Here is a 13874-nt window from a genome sequence, read left to right as displayed (position 1 = left end):
AACAGCAAAAGCAACAACAACAACAACAAATGTGTCTAAAGCACTAAAACCAAATCAGTTAAAAGCAAATCAATGAGTAACACAAGAGATACAAATTCGAGTTTGTTTTCTGAGCCTTATTTAGTTTTATACCTAGAAGAAAAAGAATTTACTTTGGGCTCCAACAATAAGTCCTTTTGACCTTTCCACCTTTCTTCCCATTACATACATCTGTTTGAATTTCATTTTCTTTTTAGTTCACTACACAAATGACCTCCAAATACGAGAATTTATTTCTTAGAAACATCTGAAGCTTCAGTGTGGTAAAGAAGCACATCATAACTAAGTTGACATTTACCTCCAAAATATTTTTATTTGCAGTCATCCTCCCCTACAATTGAAAGTCCCATCTCATTTGTTTTGTTCCTAACTGGTTTTTGGCATCTCTGGAGTAAAGTGAAAATTAATACAATGGCTAGGTTATATACATCCAAAATAAGAGGTATGGTATAGCTCTACTAGAGAGTAGAAAAGGTCTTCTTCATCTAGTTGGCCTGTATAAGATGGTAGGCAGCAACAACAGCTAAGAACTCATTCAGGAAGACAGTAGGAATAAAAAGATGGAAGCATGAAAGACATCATTCCACCACCATTAACACACTGGTAGAGGGGTAAGTTACAGCAATGCAAAAGTTGGGAGGAGAATGCATATGTCCCAAGGGGCACACAAATTTGAGATGATAAATAAACTCAGTTCTAGTTGCTATAATTAATCCTTCAAAGTTCATAAGTCCCAATCATATAAAGAACTGTGCAAAGAGCATTTTCTTTCCCTCAGCCCCAACTGAAAAGGGAACATTGCTTTTGGGGGGATGGGAGAAGAAACATGTTACCTTGTATAAAATAGGGATGGGGGAGAGAGGAAGCCAAATTCTTACTTCTTCAGTGTACGCTCTTTTCTTTGCAAAAAGTACCTATAAGACTTCATGGGTATATGACTTGTGCAGTCACATAGGATCCCATACTTGGTAAATACTGTTGTCGTATGCGGTCTTCAAATTCTTAATAGTTTTTTAACATGAGACGTTACATCTTCATTTTGCACTGGATCCTGCATATTACGTAGCCAGATCTGGTTCCTGAGTACCTACCACTCTAAATGAGAAAGGCAGCCCCTCAGCTCCACCTCTTAATCTCTTGGCTCATTAAAAAAAATAGCTATTAAGAGAAAAATCATTAAATCCCACTCTCTATAGCCCATTAAAATGGAAAGGACTTTCCTACTCCCTATACCAATTTTTTGTTTCTAGGTATACTGCCATAATCAAACCAGTCATTATTCCCAAGATACATATAAAGCAGTTTAAGGGGTTTATTGTCATGAAAAGCAATGTTCCCCTTCCAATCAGAATTAAGCATATAGATAGATATACAATTAGCAACCTCAGAAGTATATTTCCACCATTATTTTCTCTTGACAGTTTCACTCCAAAATTGGATATTTTTTCCAGGATCCTATATGTTACTTTCATCAATTTTTAGAGTTTCCATTCTCAGTAACTAAAAGTATAACTAACCCAGAATCACAGAGCAATCATGGCAAAGTTAATTAGATCCTGCATGATTTAACATTCTACCTAGAAGAGGAAGGAATGCAAAATATGTGAAAAGCAGATTTCCTTTGCTTTAAGTATGAGGTTTATTACTTAAAGTATTAATCTAAAAGAGGCAGGTAGCTTGACTTTGCCCTACATATTAAGGATTATATTAAGGGTAGGAACAGCCTTCTATCCTTGGTTCAGAGAATGAGTTCAAGCAAATGAAGGTAGCCTTTATTTAAGCTTAGGTCTACTTGGGAGAAAAAAGGTACATTCAATTTGTAGAAGTCTCTGCTATTTCAAAGTAGGGGAGATATTTGTAAAAGAATATTCTGAGCAACAGTCCCTTAGGTGAAGGAAAAAGCTAAAGGTAAGTAGATAGATTTTTATAAACAAAGAAACTGCAAGCAGACTAGTTTTTCCAGCTTGTCAAAAGCTAAAAGCTAATAATACCCTGGCTACAAGTTGTTTACTGGTCAGTTAAGAGTTAATAAGGATAGCAAATTTATTATTTCTCTGTGGTAACAGGTTAGGAAAAAAACATTTAAAATTCCTTAAGTGGGTTGGACTCGCATGCTGTTTTACTAAAGCAAAATATGCACTTACCAATATCAACCACTCTTCCAAAACTAAGACACATCTAAAATTGGAATAAACATTAAAATATATAACTAATCTGTTATAAAACTTTTGTTTAGAATTATTTGTATATAATCACACTCCCTTGACCCCTAAAAGCCTTAGTATTTTCAAAATAAATCATTTTATATTTAGTAGGAGTAATTAAATACATGTTTCTGATTATAAAATTAGGTAATGAAACCACGTTACTTTAATATTGCCATAAATTATCTTTACTATAAACATGTCCAAGTTATACAGGGCGCGCAATAATTATAACGGTATATCTAAAGGTCACAAATGCACAAATCCCAATAGATCTGATTTTTTTTTTTAAAGTAATTTTGAAGTGTTTACACATTCTAGCCAAAACCCAAACTATAATTAAACATGGTGCTGACCAGGTATCTTCTGCTTTGAGTTAACTTCCAGCTAAGGCCACAATTAAATATATATTCTAAACATTGCACAGCAAAAATTAAACTTATTCCTCAAATTCCAGACACAACAAAGAAAGAGTGAATACTATTTTTCCACTTCTTAGATACATGAGGGAACAATAGCCTCCATCAAGTCATCCTCTTGCCCTTACCTCCAAAAGAAAGTCTGTGTATTGTTTTATTATTTCCATAAAGTCATTTAATGGCCAGAACATGCCTTGTTACTTGTAAGGTATAATTATATCTTAATCCAGATTATAAATAGCATTAGAAAATTCATGTTAGAATAGAAATCATAGCAAACAGAAAACATTACAACAAAGGATATAAAGGTATTAGACATGTTAAAAAATCCAAATATATAAAAATCTAGGTTAATACAATTGTTAAAAAAAATCAAACAAGATATAAAAAGCAAAACTCAGAAATTGTAACAGAATGAACAAGAATGGTAGGGGACTAGTTAAGATTTTTATGAAAAACAAGTTGTTAGTAAAAAAAGATTATCAACCAAATAGAGTTCTCGAATTTTATAACTAATGACATCAAAAGCAGGTATCATAAAATATAAATATTTTGGGCTACAATGGTACAAAACTCTTCAGGGTTCCACTCTCCTAAACACAAATTTACTGACTGAATAAGTGTGGTTATTTGCTTTGTTACAGTGAATAGCTAGATGATAACATATCGCTGGATAAGTAATGAAGTCTACCCTTTGCTTAGAAACACCATGGTAGCAGATTCATTAACTATACTGACTGGTATAACCATCTCCTGGTAACATGATTTAAAATCTGAGTCATCTCTATCTCTGTCCTCTTACTCTTCCACCTCTAACCAATCTGCAGAATTCTTATCTTACTTCCATAATATTACCTTTCCTTTACATTCATAGTCATTGTCCTGGTTCAGGACTCCTAAAATGACCTCACTTACAATTTCTCCACCTCCCCAGCAAATCCTTTAACTTTTCTCAAATTCTTAAAAAAAAAAAAAAAAATCCTCCAAACCCCCACAAAACTTCACTTTTTCCTTACTACAAAGTTAATTCCATCACCAGAGATTAGCATTCCATATCCTTTATCCATCCATCTCTACTTCCTACTTCCTCATATTTTCAATAAACTTCCCACTGTCCCAAGTTGCTCCCTCCTGTAGGTAAGCTTCTTCCCTACCCCATCCCTATTTCCATTTCAATTAGCTATCCTCAGGGTCCAAATCAAAAGTTACTTCCAAAAGCCTTGCTGGGTCCTGGTCCAGCTGAAAGTACCTTCCCTCCTCCTCTGAACTTCCACAGTATATCATGAGGAGAGGTGTATCTCTCCAATGGCCCTTAAAATTTGTCCTGTATTACAGTTATGTGTAATGTGCTTCTACTATAAGATCCAATTTATCTCTGTAGTACTTAGAGCACAATGCATAAACCAAGCAGGAACTGAAAAAATTGCCTGTTGAATTAGTGAATAAATGAGACAATCAATTTTTAGTATTGTGGGCAAACAGCCCATTTCTTGCTGGAATTATAAAACATAAGGGTGACTCTTATTTACCAAATGATTAAATTATAGTCAGTCTACAGTTTCACAAGGCAGAAATAAGAACATTTTAGAAACATCATCAAAATGGTTAGGATAAAATTAACTGTGAAACTAGTCTTTGAATACCTGGAAAATTTATTCTACTTGAACAATTTAATGTGCTAATGTTGAATGATGGTACGTTATTGTGCAAATATATAGAGACATACACTTTTAATGAGGAACAGTACTACAGAGGTAAGTTAGAGCCAAGAAAATACAGAAACCTATCTTCCACTTTATCAGGGATAACTTTAAAATAAAGTTTGACCACATTATTCCCCTATTTCAAAAAATCCTTCCACGATTTCCTAAAATTTTTAGCAAGGATTCAAAGCATCAACGCTACCTTTCTTTCATTACTGTGTTCCCAAATACCTGTAATTCAATCTTCCAGTACCTCCTGAACTCAAAATTTCATCCCTTTGTGCCTCAACTATGTCCTTCGCTCTACCTAGAATGTTCTATTTCATCTCTTCCTCCTAAAACTACTCATCCATCAAGTCTAGGGTCTAGATGAAACCTTATCAACTTTTCCATGTTAGTGCAGTTGTACTTATCCCCCAGGATCATGAGTATGTTTATGCAGCTCAAGTAAAGGGTCTTTACCCCCTCAGAGCTAGCACTGTCCTGGTATACGATATAGTAACTAAAATTTTGTTTAAAGAATGAAAATTTTCTGACTACCACTTTTAATCTCTCACTTTAAACATAATGACAAGAAACATAGCAACATGAACTACTCTTACTTTTCCTTTTTCCTTCTTTTTGAGGCTCTATTTAAAAATGAGACAAATTGTGAGACAGCAGGAAAAAAGAACCCAACTTAATTCCCAGCTCCCCTCAAAAAGCCTAAAGTAAAATAAACACCTTTATCTCCTATAGCACATATACTTTACTTCCATTCACTTGTATATTACCTTGCATAGCTCTAATTTTGATAGTTTTATACGTGTTGCCAATAATGCTCTCCTAAGTTCTCTGATAACAGGGACATGTTTTCATACTTCTCCTGTATCCTCCATATAGCCTAGTCTAGAGTAATTACAAAGGTATCTCTTTTAACTAAAAGCCAGTTTGCTCCTTTAAAGTTTGATCATCGTAAGATAAAAAATGTTCTGTTTCTACTACTTTTTCAGGCGGAATGAATCACTACAAAAACATGCAATTTCCTCAAGATGCAATATAATAATTTTTTTTTAAAGATTTTATTTATTTATTTGACAGAGAGAAATCACAAGTAGGCAGAGAGGCAGGCAGAGAGAGAGGAGGAAGCAGGCTCCCTGCTGAGCAGAAAGCCCGACGTGGGGCTCGAACCCAGGACCTGGGATCATGACCTGAGCCGAAGGCAGCGGCTTAACCCACTGAGCCACCCAGGCGCCCCGCAATATAATAATTTTTAAAAAACTGCAGAATCACTCACAAAAAGACAAATACTTTAATGCTATCTTGAGCTTTCACAATACTATTTTTTTCTTTCCACCACAGGAGAAAAGCGTTCCTATAGCACTTTCCACAATAGAAGAATTACTTTCTGGTGGCTTATCCACGCACTCAGCACCTGGCACTGTGTTACACATTCATTAGCACTTGTTGTTGTAGGCCTCTATGGCCAATTATATTAAAGCTGAAAACAGTCAAAAGACCCTATTAAGTAACACACAATCTACTAATCCACTTAAAAGTGGATGGTCTGAAAAATAAAACACTGACTTTACTAAAAAAAGAATGTAGATATATTGCACTGGTGGTATTGACTGAAAGACTTTCTAGTATCAATTTTTAAGTTCTCTTTTTCTCATTGGAAGTTATTTATTAATTATGATGGTGGTGAGTCTATTGGTGTAGAATAGCAATAATCCTGCATTACTTCTAAAATGTCACGGAAGTATTCTGAAGGTAATGAAATGAAGCCCTTCCCCCAAATATATTTGCATATAAAAATGTTTTCAGGGGCACCTGGGTGGCTGAGTCAGTTAAGTGTTCAACTCCTGGTTTTGGCTCTGGTCACGATCTCAGGGTTGTGGGATCAATCCCTGTGTTGGGCTCTGCGCTGGACATGTGCAACCTACTTGGCCTTCTCTCTTTCTCTTTCCCTCTGCCCCACCCCTTCTTAAAAAGAAAAAAAAAAAAAAGTTTTTCTTGCATTAATTTTAAGTAACTAGAAATCTCCAATTTACTTTAAATATTGGAGGCCAGCATTTTATTTTAAAAATGTGATCTACAGATAAACATTTGAATACAAAGAGTAAAGAAAAATTACTTGTTGCCATAGAAGTAGTATTGTGATTTCTTAAATGTTACTATTGTTGATTCTGGTCAGTACTAGTCCCTAAGAGAAAAAGTTACTTAAGGGGAGTATTTTCAACCTGTGGGTAGTAACTTCTTAGTAGGTAGTAAATCAATTTACTGGGTCATGACTAGCATTATTTTTAATGAAATAGAATAAAATAGAAATATTAGAGTATATCACATTCAATTCAGGTGAATAATGAGTGAACAAATGAGTATGTGTATTAATATGGGTTTGTATAGAGGGTTAAGATGTAAAATGGAGCTCCAATAAAAGTGCTGAACACCACTGTTACTCTTTCTTCTTTCCAAGAGATAACATGGCTCTGTACCACAGGAAAGCATACTGCAAACATGCATTTACCTTACTGATACATTTCCTTTCACAACAACCTACTCAGACTTTATTTCCTTCTCTTTACCTATTAGAATTCACTCTTACTTTGATCTCAAAATATTTTTCTTTTCTGGTTCTTTTTAATGGCATTGATAGAATATACTCTGCCTTAAATAATTTTAAATATTTTAGAAACTTTAATAACAAAAGTGATCATATAATTTATTGTCCAATCCCGGACACTTATGAAAAGAGGTACTTTTCTATTACTTGGTTGGGACAACAGAGCTAACCCAGTGTGTACAGTCACTCTATTAATAACTTAGTAATGCTGTGTTTTTAATACTGCCAGTATAAAAAGGATATCATTTAATTTAAATATTAAACACAAAAAAGTCAATAGTAAAATTAAAAGTCTAAAAGCATTTAATATGAACTACATAAGATTTCTGATTCTTAATGAAAATTATGTAATGTTCTTATTACACTGTAGAAAGAATTAACCAGAAAAAATTTACATGAGCAGTTAATCTAAAGAGAACAAAACCTGAAAAAGAATTTTACTAAGAGTATAGTCTATCTTAACTGTAATAAATTCCTATTTAGAAGTATGCCTTGAATTTACAATAAAGTAAACCCTTTGGCACTATTCTCGTTAGACAAAAATCCATTTTAAAAAAAGTTTAAAAAAATGCTTCATAAATGATTATCCACAATTGCATGGAAATTATTATATAAATTATTTGAACCTGCTCTATGGATTACAAATTGGATCAGTTCTGGGCAAAATGAAGTCTACTCTTTTTTGATAGTTTAACTCTGTCCCAAGTAATGGCTACCCTTCCATGTCTTCAATTCTAAGCTTTCTTACTTTATTACTCATCATGTCCTTTTACTAAAATTATGAAGCATATTATATTTTAATTTATATTTGTGACCATATAAATTAGTTTTGATGTTACACAGTTCCGGCATTTTAACTATTTTCTAACTCATATTAAAAAAAAAAAAAGATTTTTTTAGGGTTCCTGATACCTAGTTCTGTGTCCTTTCTACTACATTCTACTTCATTTTTCTTTTGTCATCTCCTCTTTCTCAGCTTTCCACCAGAGGAAGAAGGGTCTATAGATGATAACCTTCAAGAGATACAAAACTTGTGTACAGAAAACTTTTTATCTGTGGCTGAATAAGTACATGTTTCTGGGATGGGGCCCACAGCTTTCATAATTCTCAAAGAGGTCAATGATCCAAAAAAGATTGAGAACTATCACATCAGAATTATGTGAGTCCTCAAATAAATAGCTATTTGGGGAAGGAGAGGAGCATCCTTTTTGGTCTATTCAGGCTAGCTAGAATATTTATCTCCCCCAACAGACTGCTAGTTCCCATAGAAGAGGCGGCTTGGGGATTTGTTCTATCCTAGGTAACCATGCAGACTGAAGACCGAAGACTGAAGACCGAAGACTGCAGACCAGAGACCGCAGACTGCAGACTGCTAGCATTTACTCTAGGGATACCTAAGCTTTTTGTTCAAGAGGAGGCCACATCCACATGAATGAAGACTACTTGAATTAAGTACCAGACATTCTTATGGAGGCTTTAGTCCTACATATTTTCTTACATTGTTTCAGCTTTATAATCTACTTGGATTAAGGTAAGGTTTTTTTAAACACAATTTTGTATTTCTTTCATCAAAACATCATCAACATATTCTTGAAAAATAATGTTTGCTATTCATATGAATTGATGAATCCCTTATAACAATCCAGTGCAACTCTCCAGAAACTAAAGGTTGGGACCACTGACTTATACCATGAAACTGATATGGGAAAAGAAAATAGGCACGTGGAATTTATAAATATAAAATACAATGTTCCCACTTGGAAAATGAAAAATGTCACTAAAGCTGATAAAAAAAACTTCTTAGTAGGCATAAGTAAGTAGCAAATACATATTCCATGTAGCTCTACTGGTCAAGAAGCTTTCAAAAAATCAGGGGGAAAGTATCAGAATTTCTTAAAAAAAAAAAAAAAGGGTGCATGCATTTTAAAATTTTTCTTAAAAGTAGGTGTGGGCTGTGAAAAATGCCATCCTAGACTTTCTTCAGGTTTTCATTTCCTTTCTCTTTGCCTTAGGACTGCAAAACGCACAATTTATATTTTCTAATACTTCTGACATTTTGGTTAGTATTAAAGTTCTTTAAAAAGTAATATCCTCGGGGCGCCTGGGTGGCTCAGTGGGTTAAAGCCTCTGCCTTCGGCTCAGGTCATGATCTCAGGGTCCTGGGGTTGAGCCCTGCATCATGGGGCTCTCTGCTCAGCGGGGAGCCTGCTTCTCCCTCTCTGACTGCCTCTCTGCCTACTTGTGATCTCTGTCTGTCGAATAAATAAATAAAATCTTAAAAAAAAAAAAAAGAGTAACATCCTCTTTTTCTCCTTGATGCCCAAAGAAATATATTCCCATTCATCCTATATTACTTTTTTCCTTTAATAATGACATTTTTTAGATAATAAAGTATTTTTGAGAATGCACCCTTGGTCAGTGGAGGCTTATGCTCAGTTATTTATAAATAATTAATCCTACATTTTGAAAGATTTTCAGATGAGGTAAAGCCATTTTTTAATGGCATACAAAATCTGTACTGGAGAGATGTACCTCATTGAGTATTTGCAATTATCTGTCTGAATAGTCAGACTGAAACATTTCTCTAAAGTCCTCTAAAATCTACTCCAGGCCTGTTTCGTGGGTCCCTGTTCTTTCTAAGACTCTTATTTATTCAGTCTTCAGCAGAATGCTCCCCACCTTAAAGTGAACTTCATTTTAGGATTTCCAATTACTTATGTTCTATACGTGGCAGACAATAGTGATTATTACAAACAGAGGTCTAAGATAAGATAGCCTAGATTTTTCAACTTTGCTATTAATAACTACATAAGTTTGGGTAACTTGCTTAAGTTCTCTAAGCCCCAGTGTCCTGTAAAATTATTGTACCTACAACTCATACGGTGGTTGTGAAGCTATATATTACGCATGAAAATTGCACAGCACAGTGCCTGACACATAGTAAATGTTCAATAAAAGTTAGTGATTATGATAACAATGATGAATTTCTGTTTCCACAGTCTTTTATTTTTACTGCCTCCCTGCTTCTAATGTCAGCAGCAATCACCTTCCAAGGCTGATGAAGGTAGGAGTAATCTCACAAAAACTAAAATTTCACAGTAAGAGGTTATAATCCAGTAAAGTAAAACTCACTCTATCCTTTTTAATACAGTCAACGGTCATCCCTGGTCATTTGTATATCAAGTCAAAGGATAAAGCAAAGAAGCAGAAGAAAGAAAGACATTAGTATGAAAACAAGTGTCTCTTTGGTAGCAAGAACATATTGGATGTAAGCCATAGAAAGACATGAGGAAGAACGAAAAAGTTGGGAAAACAACAACTAGAAGAAAGCAGAAGGCAGTGATCTCAAAGAGCAAGAGAAATAAAGAGATTGGAAGGAGAATTTTAGTCAAAAGGATTTATGTGGATATATTTAGGAAAGAGGGTATATTTTAAGACGTGAGCAAAATGGGATTTGCTAAAGCAGGGTAGCTTGAAAGGCTACAAATAAAAAGAGCAAGGCATTTTGTAGGGTAAGAAGCAGTATTACATGTGAGTAAGTTAATAAAATTCTTCACAGGCTAGCAATATGAAGAGGTTATCTGCAAGGCTGGGCTAACCAACCAAAAATAACACAGAAATGTGCATGTTAACATTTATGTGCTTGGCTATATTTATTAATCCTAAACATAGTTTAGGAGCACTAAAAGAAAAATCTATTCAGTTGTCAACATGGGCCATTATTAAGGCTTGTCTCTTTATAAAGACCTGATCTATAAACTAATGAAAATTCCTTAAGTTTTGCTTAGTTTTCTAATTAACCTACATATTTGAAATTTCACAGTAATTTCCTTTCCTAATAAAGCATTTCCTCAAGCTAGAACTACCATCTATTTTACCAAAGAGAGGTGCCTTACTGGAATCCACTAATAAAAATAAATTTTAAAAATCAAAAATTGTATAATTTAAAAATCAATGGGAGTTCTGTAGACTCAAAAGTTCCACACCTCTGTTGGTTTTCTTTTCCCCTAAATCAAGTCGATAAGAGCCAAATGAAAAAGAATAACTTCCTTAAAATTATATCTAACAGTTTACAAGTTGCTGAAATTTAATATATATTCAGTCTCAACTGTGCTTACCAAAGAAAGCTATAAATATCATCTGAACTAGCACCAGTCTGGTGAGAAAAAAAGTGTACTGTACCAAGCAGACTTGCTGTGTTATCTGTTCAAACATACCTGTACCAGTCAAAAGTCCAGCACTCTTCTTTCGTGCATAAGCGCGTAAGTGGTTGGACAGGCTAACAGCACTTGTAAACGTCGTATTGCAATGCACACATGTTCTAAGCTTCACAGGCATACCTATCATTCAAAAGAAAACTATAATCCAGTTCTCACTTCAAAAAGTGAAATTTTCTTAGCTAAAAGCGTGAAGAAAAGTACCACAGTAAGGATGGTTTTAAAAAACGTTCATTGAATTAGCTTAACTTAAAATAAGGAGGGGGAATTAAGTTAACTATGATTAGTTTGTTGTTAGTATTTAGAGCCAACCCATGCTCTTTGGAAATGTGGAAGAGGAGTGCCATGAACCTCTGAGCTCCTCTGGATTTAACACTTATTATCACTTTCTTGCAGATTTCTGTGTTACGCAGATCATTTCCTAAACCTAAAATACAATCCTGTGATTTGAAGAGCACAGTTCAGTTGAGAAGTTTCAAAGCTTACAACATTACCAATAAAAAGAATTAAAAAGTCTAGTTGACAAAGTGGTAATTAAAGTGTTTTACCCACAAAACCGTAAAAGGCTCAATACTAAATTAGGCTTTCTGATGAAGGCTGGGAGAAAAGGTGGTAAAACACACCATTGAGCAGCTGTTAGACACAACATTTTATTCAGGGCATTTTATGTTCATTACTCTGAATGCGCAATCAATAATGAAAGTTAATGATTTGAAGTTTTTTGCTAAAAATCTTTGTGCTAAATAAATGATCAACAAGCTAACATCTTAGTCATCACAGGAAAGAAAACATGTTGAAACAGTAAGAAACTCCTAACTTCAAAGACAATCCTCACTCCCCCAACACCTTTCAGTTGGTTTCTTCAACAGTAACCATGATAATCAGCCACAAATACACTTTCCATCTCTCAAGTGTACCACACCTTAGTCAACACAGCTAACACACCTTCCTTACATTTTCTCCTTCTCAAAAAGGTGGAAGATTTGACTTTGAAAGACTCACTTCATACAAAAGAAAGAACCCTATTAACCACAAACCCATACAAGATAGTTTTGCAGACCACTTATAACACAAGGTAATCTTTCCTTTAATCAAAACTGCATACAAATATCTGGCCCATCCCAATGTCTGCCAGAGCAAGCAAATCAACATTACCATAATTATATTCATTATTAATCCATTGACCAGTTACATTTACCTTAGACACATTCAACTCAGGGCTAAGTTATAAGACCATCTAAGTTCGTTTTCAACATTTTTAACCTCCAAAAGAAACCTACAAAGACACTTAAAATTTTTCTAGTCTAAAAGTATAAGCCAGACTTAGCAAGAACACATACAGTTTTCTATTTTACCTGCTACATCACTTGCTGGCACACACAAACTATTCTTTTGAAAAGGAAAAACTATTGGTGCACAAGCACTAACCTAAACCATCTGTTCTGTTCCTTTAGACCACCACTGTAAAATCTAAAACCCCAAACAAATGCTTTATATTCACAATAGTTCTCCAAAACCAAACTATCCCACAATATAATGAGGAACTGGAGAGGGAGATGTTTCTTCGGGTTAATCACAACACACAACAGACACCAATCCATTCAGTTTAAAGTCTATTTTTTGTTTGTTTGTTTATTTGTTTGAGCAGAAGGAAAACCAACAGCTTTTACAACACTTTATCACCTTGGAGCACTGGCATATATAGGACAGGTATGCCATTTCAGTAACACTACGCTTTTTGAACAACGTCGGCCTCCCATCCATAGGACCATCCCCCAGCCATAGCAAATTTTATTTTTACAGATCAGCTTTTTATTTGTTTGTTTTTGTTCTCACCTTACATTCTGACCAAGAAATGAGGCACAGAGAATTCAGTGCTGATGAACATCAACTGATGACTTACATAGAAATGACAGTATAACCAATCTCTGCTCTGCAAAAAAGCAGCTTAAGTAAAAGGATTCTAAGAAAGTATTTTCTACAAATATTTCATACAAGTAAGCATAATAAATTGTGTTTAAATTCTATACGACAGTCATAGGCATCCTCTTACCTGAGTGCATAGTCAAATCCATCCTTTGTGGCTGATACATCAACGGACTGTCTTCACTTAATGGAAGAACACACTTCTGAACAAATCTCTTCCTTGCAGTTTGATTATGAATTTTTTGAGGAGACATAGCAGAATTCCTTTCTTCTCCCATCCTTTTATTTTTAAGCAGTTCTATCAGTGTAAGAGACTGATTCTTTTTTCCACTGGGCAGTTCTGGTTTTGTTTCATCGTATTCATTTAAGAAACTCAGCCCTTCTTCTTCTGATGCAGACACTGATAAAGCTTCAGTCTTTAGGCCATTACGGTATGCTTCAAGAGGTATAACATTTTGAGATAGAAAGTCATCACTTGATGCAAGTTTTTGAGCTACAAATGGTCTGGGAATAATACGACGACTGTTCAATGCTTTCAAGATCTTTTCATATTTTTCTTCATTTTGCATCATCTCATTCAGAACACAGATTGGAGATTTGTGAGCATCCCATTTGGTCTTTCCAAGTCTTTTCAGATGGCCTCTAACATGATTCGATAATCCAATTTTAGTATCAAACCAACCACCACAGAGCTGACAAGTGTGTTCAGAAGTGGTTTCAGACTTCTCTATAGCTAAAAAAAATTTTTTAAGAGTAACATC

The 13874-nt window shown here is 34.6% G+C and overlaps 1 protein-coding gene across 23 annotated transcripts in view; it reads right to left on the bottom strand.

Moving 5' to 3' along the window:
• ZNF644 (zinc finger protein 644) overlaps positions 1-13874 on the bottom strand; it is a 129048-nt gene that overhangs the window by 29692 nt on the left and 85482 nt on the right. For 16 of the 23 annotated variants that reach the window (XR_007126389.1, XM_047723704.1, XM_047723697.1 and 13 more), the window contains 2 exons: positions 13241-13846; positions 11188-11310 (listed from right to left, as the gene is read on the bottom strand). The exons of 4 other annotated variants lie outside the window; for them this stretch is intronic. Coding sequence is in view for 18 of the 19 variants with exons in the window: in XM_047723704.1 (XP_047579660.1) it covers positions 11188-11310; positions 13241-13846 (729 nt within the window). In the remaining variant the exon portion in view is untranslated. The remainder of the gene's footprint in view (positions 1-11187; positions 11311-13240; positions 13847-13874) is intronic. 3 more of the 23 variants (XM_047723712.1, XM_047723710.1, XM_047723711.1) reach the window with 1 other exon arrangement.

The sequence above is a fragment of the Lutra lutra genome, chromosome 4, assembly GCF_902655055.1.
Source record: "Lutra lutra chromosome 4, mLutLut1.2, whole genome shotgun sequence".
NCBI lineage: Eukaryota > Metazoa > Chordata > Mammalia > Carnivora > Mustelidae > Lutra > Lutra lutra.
This window is presented reverse-complemented; position numbering and strand designations above follow the sequence as displayed.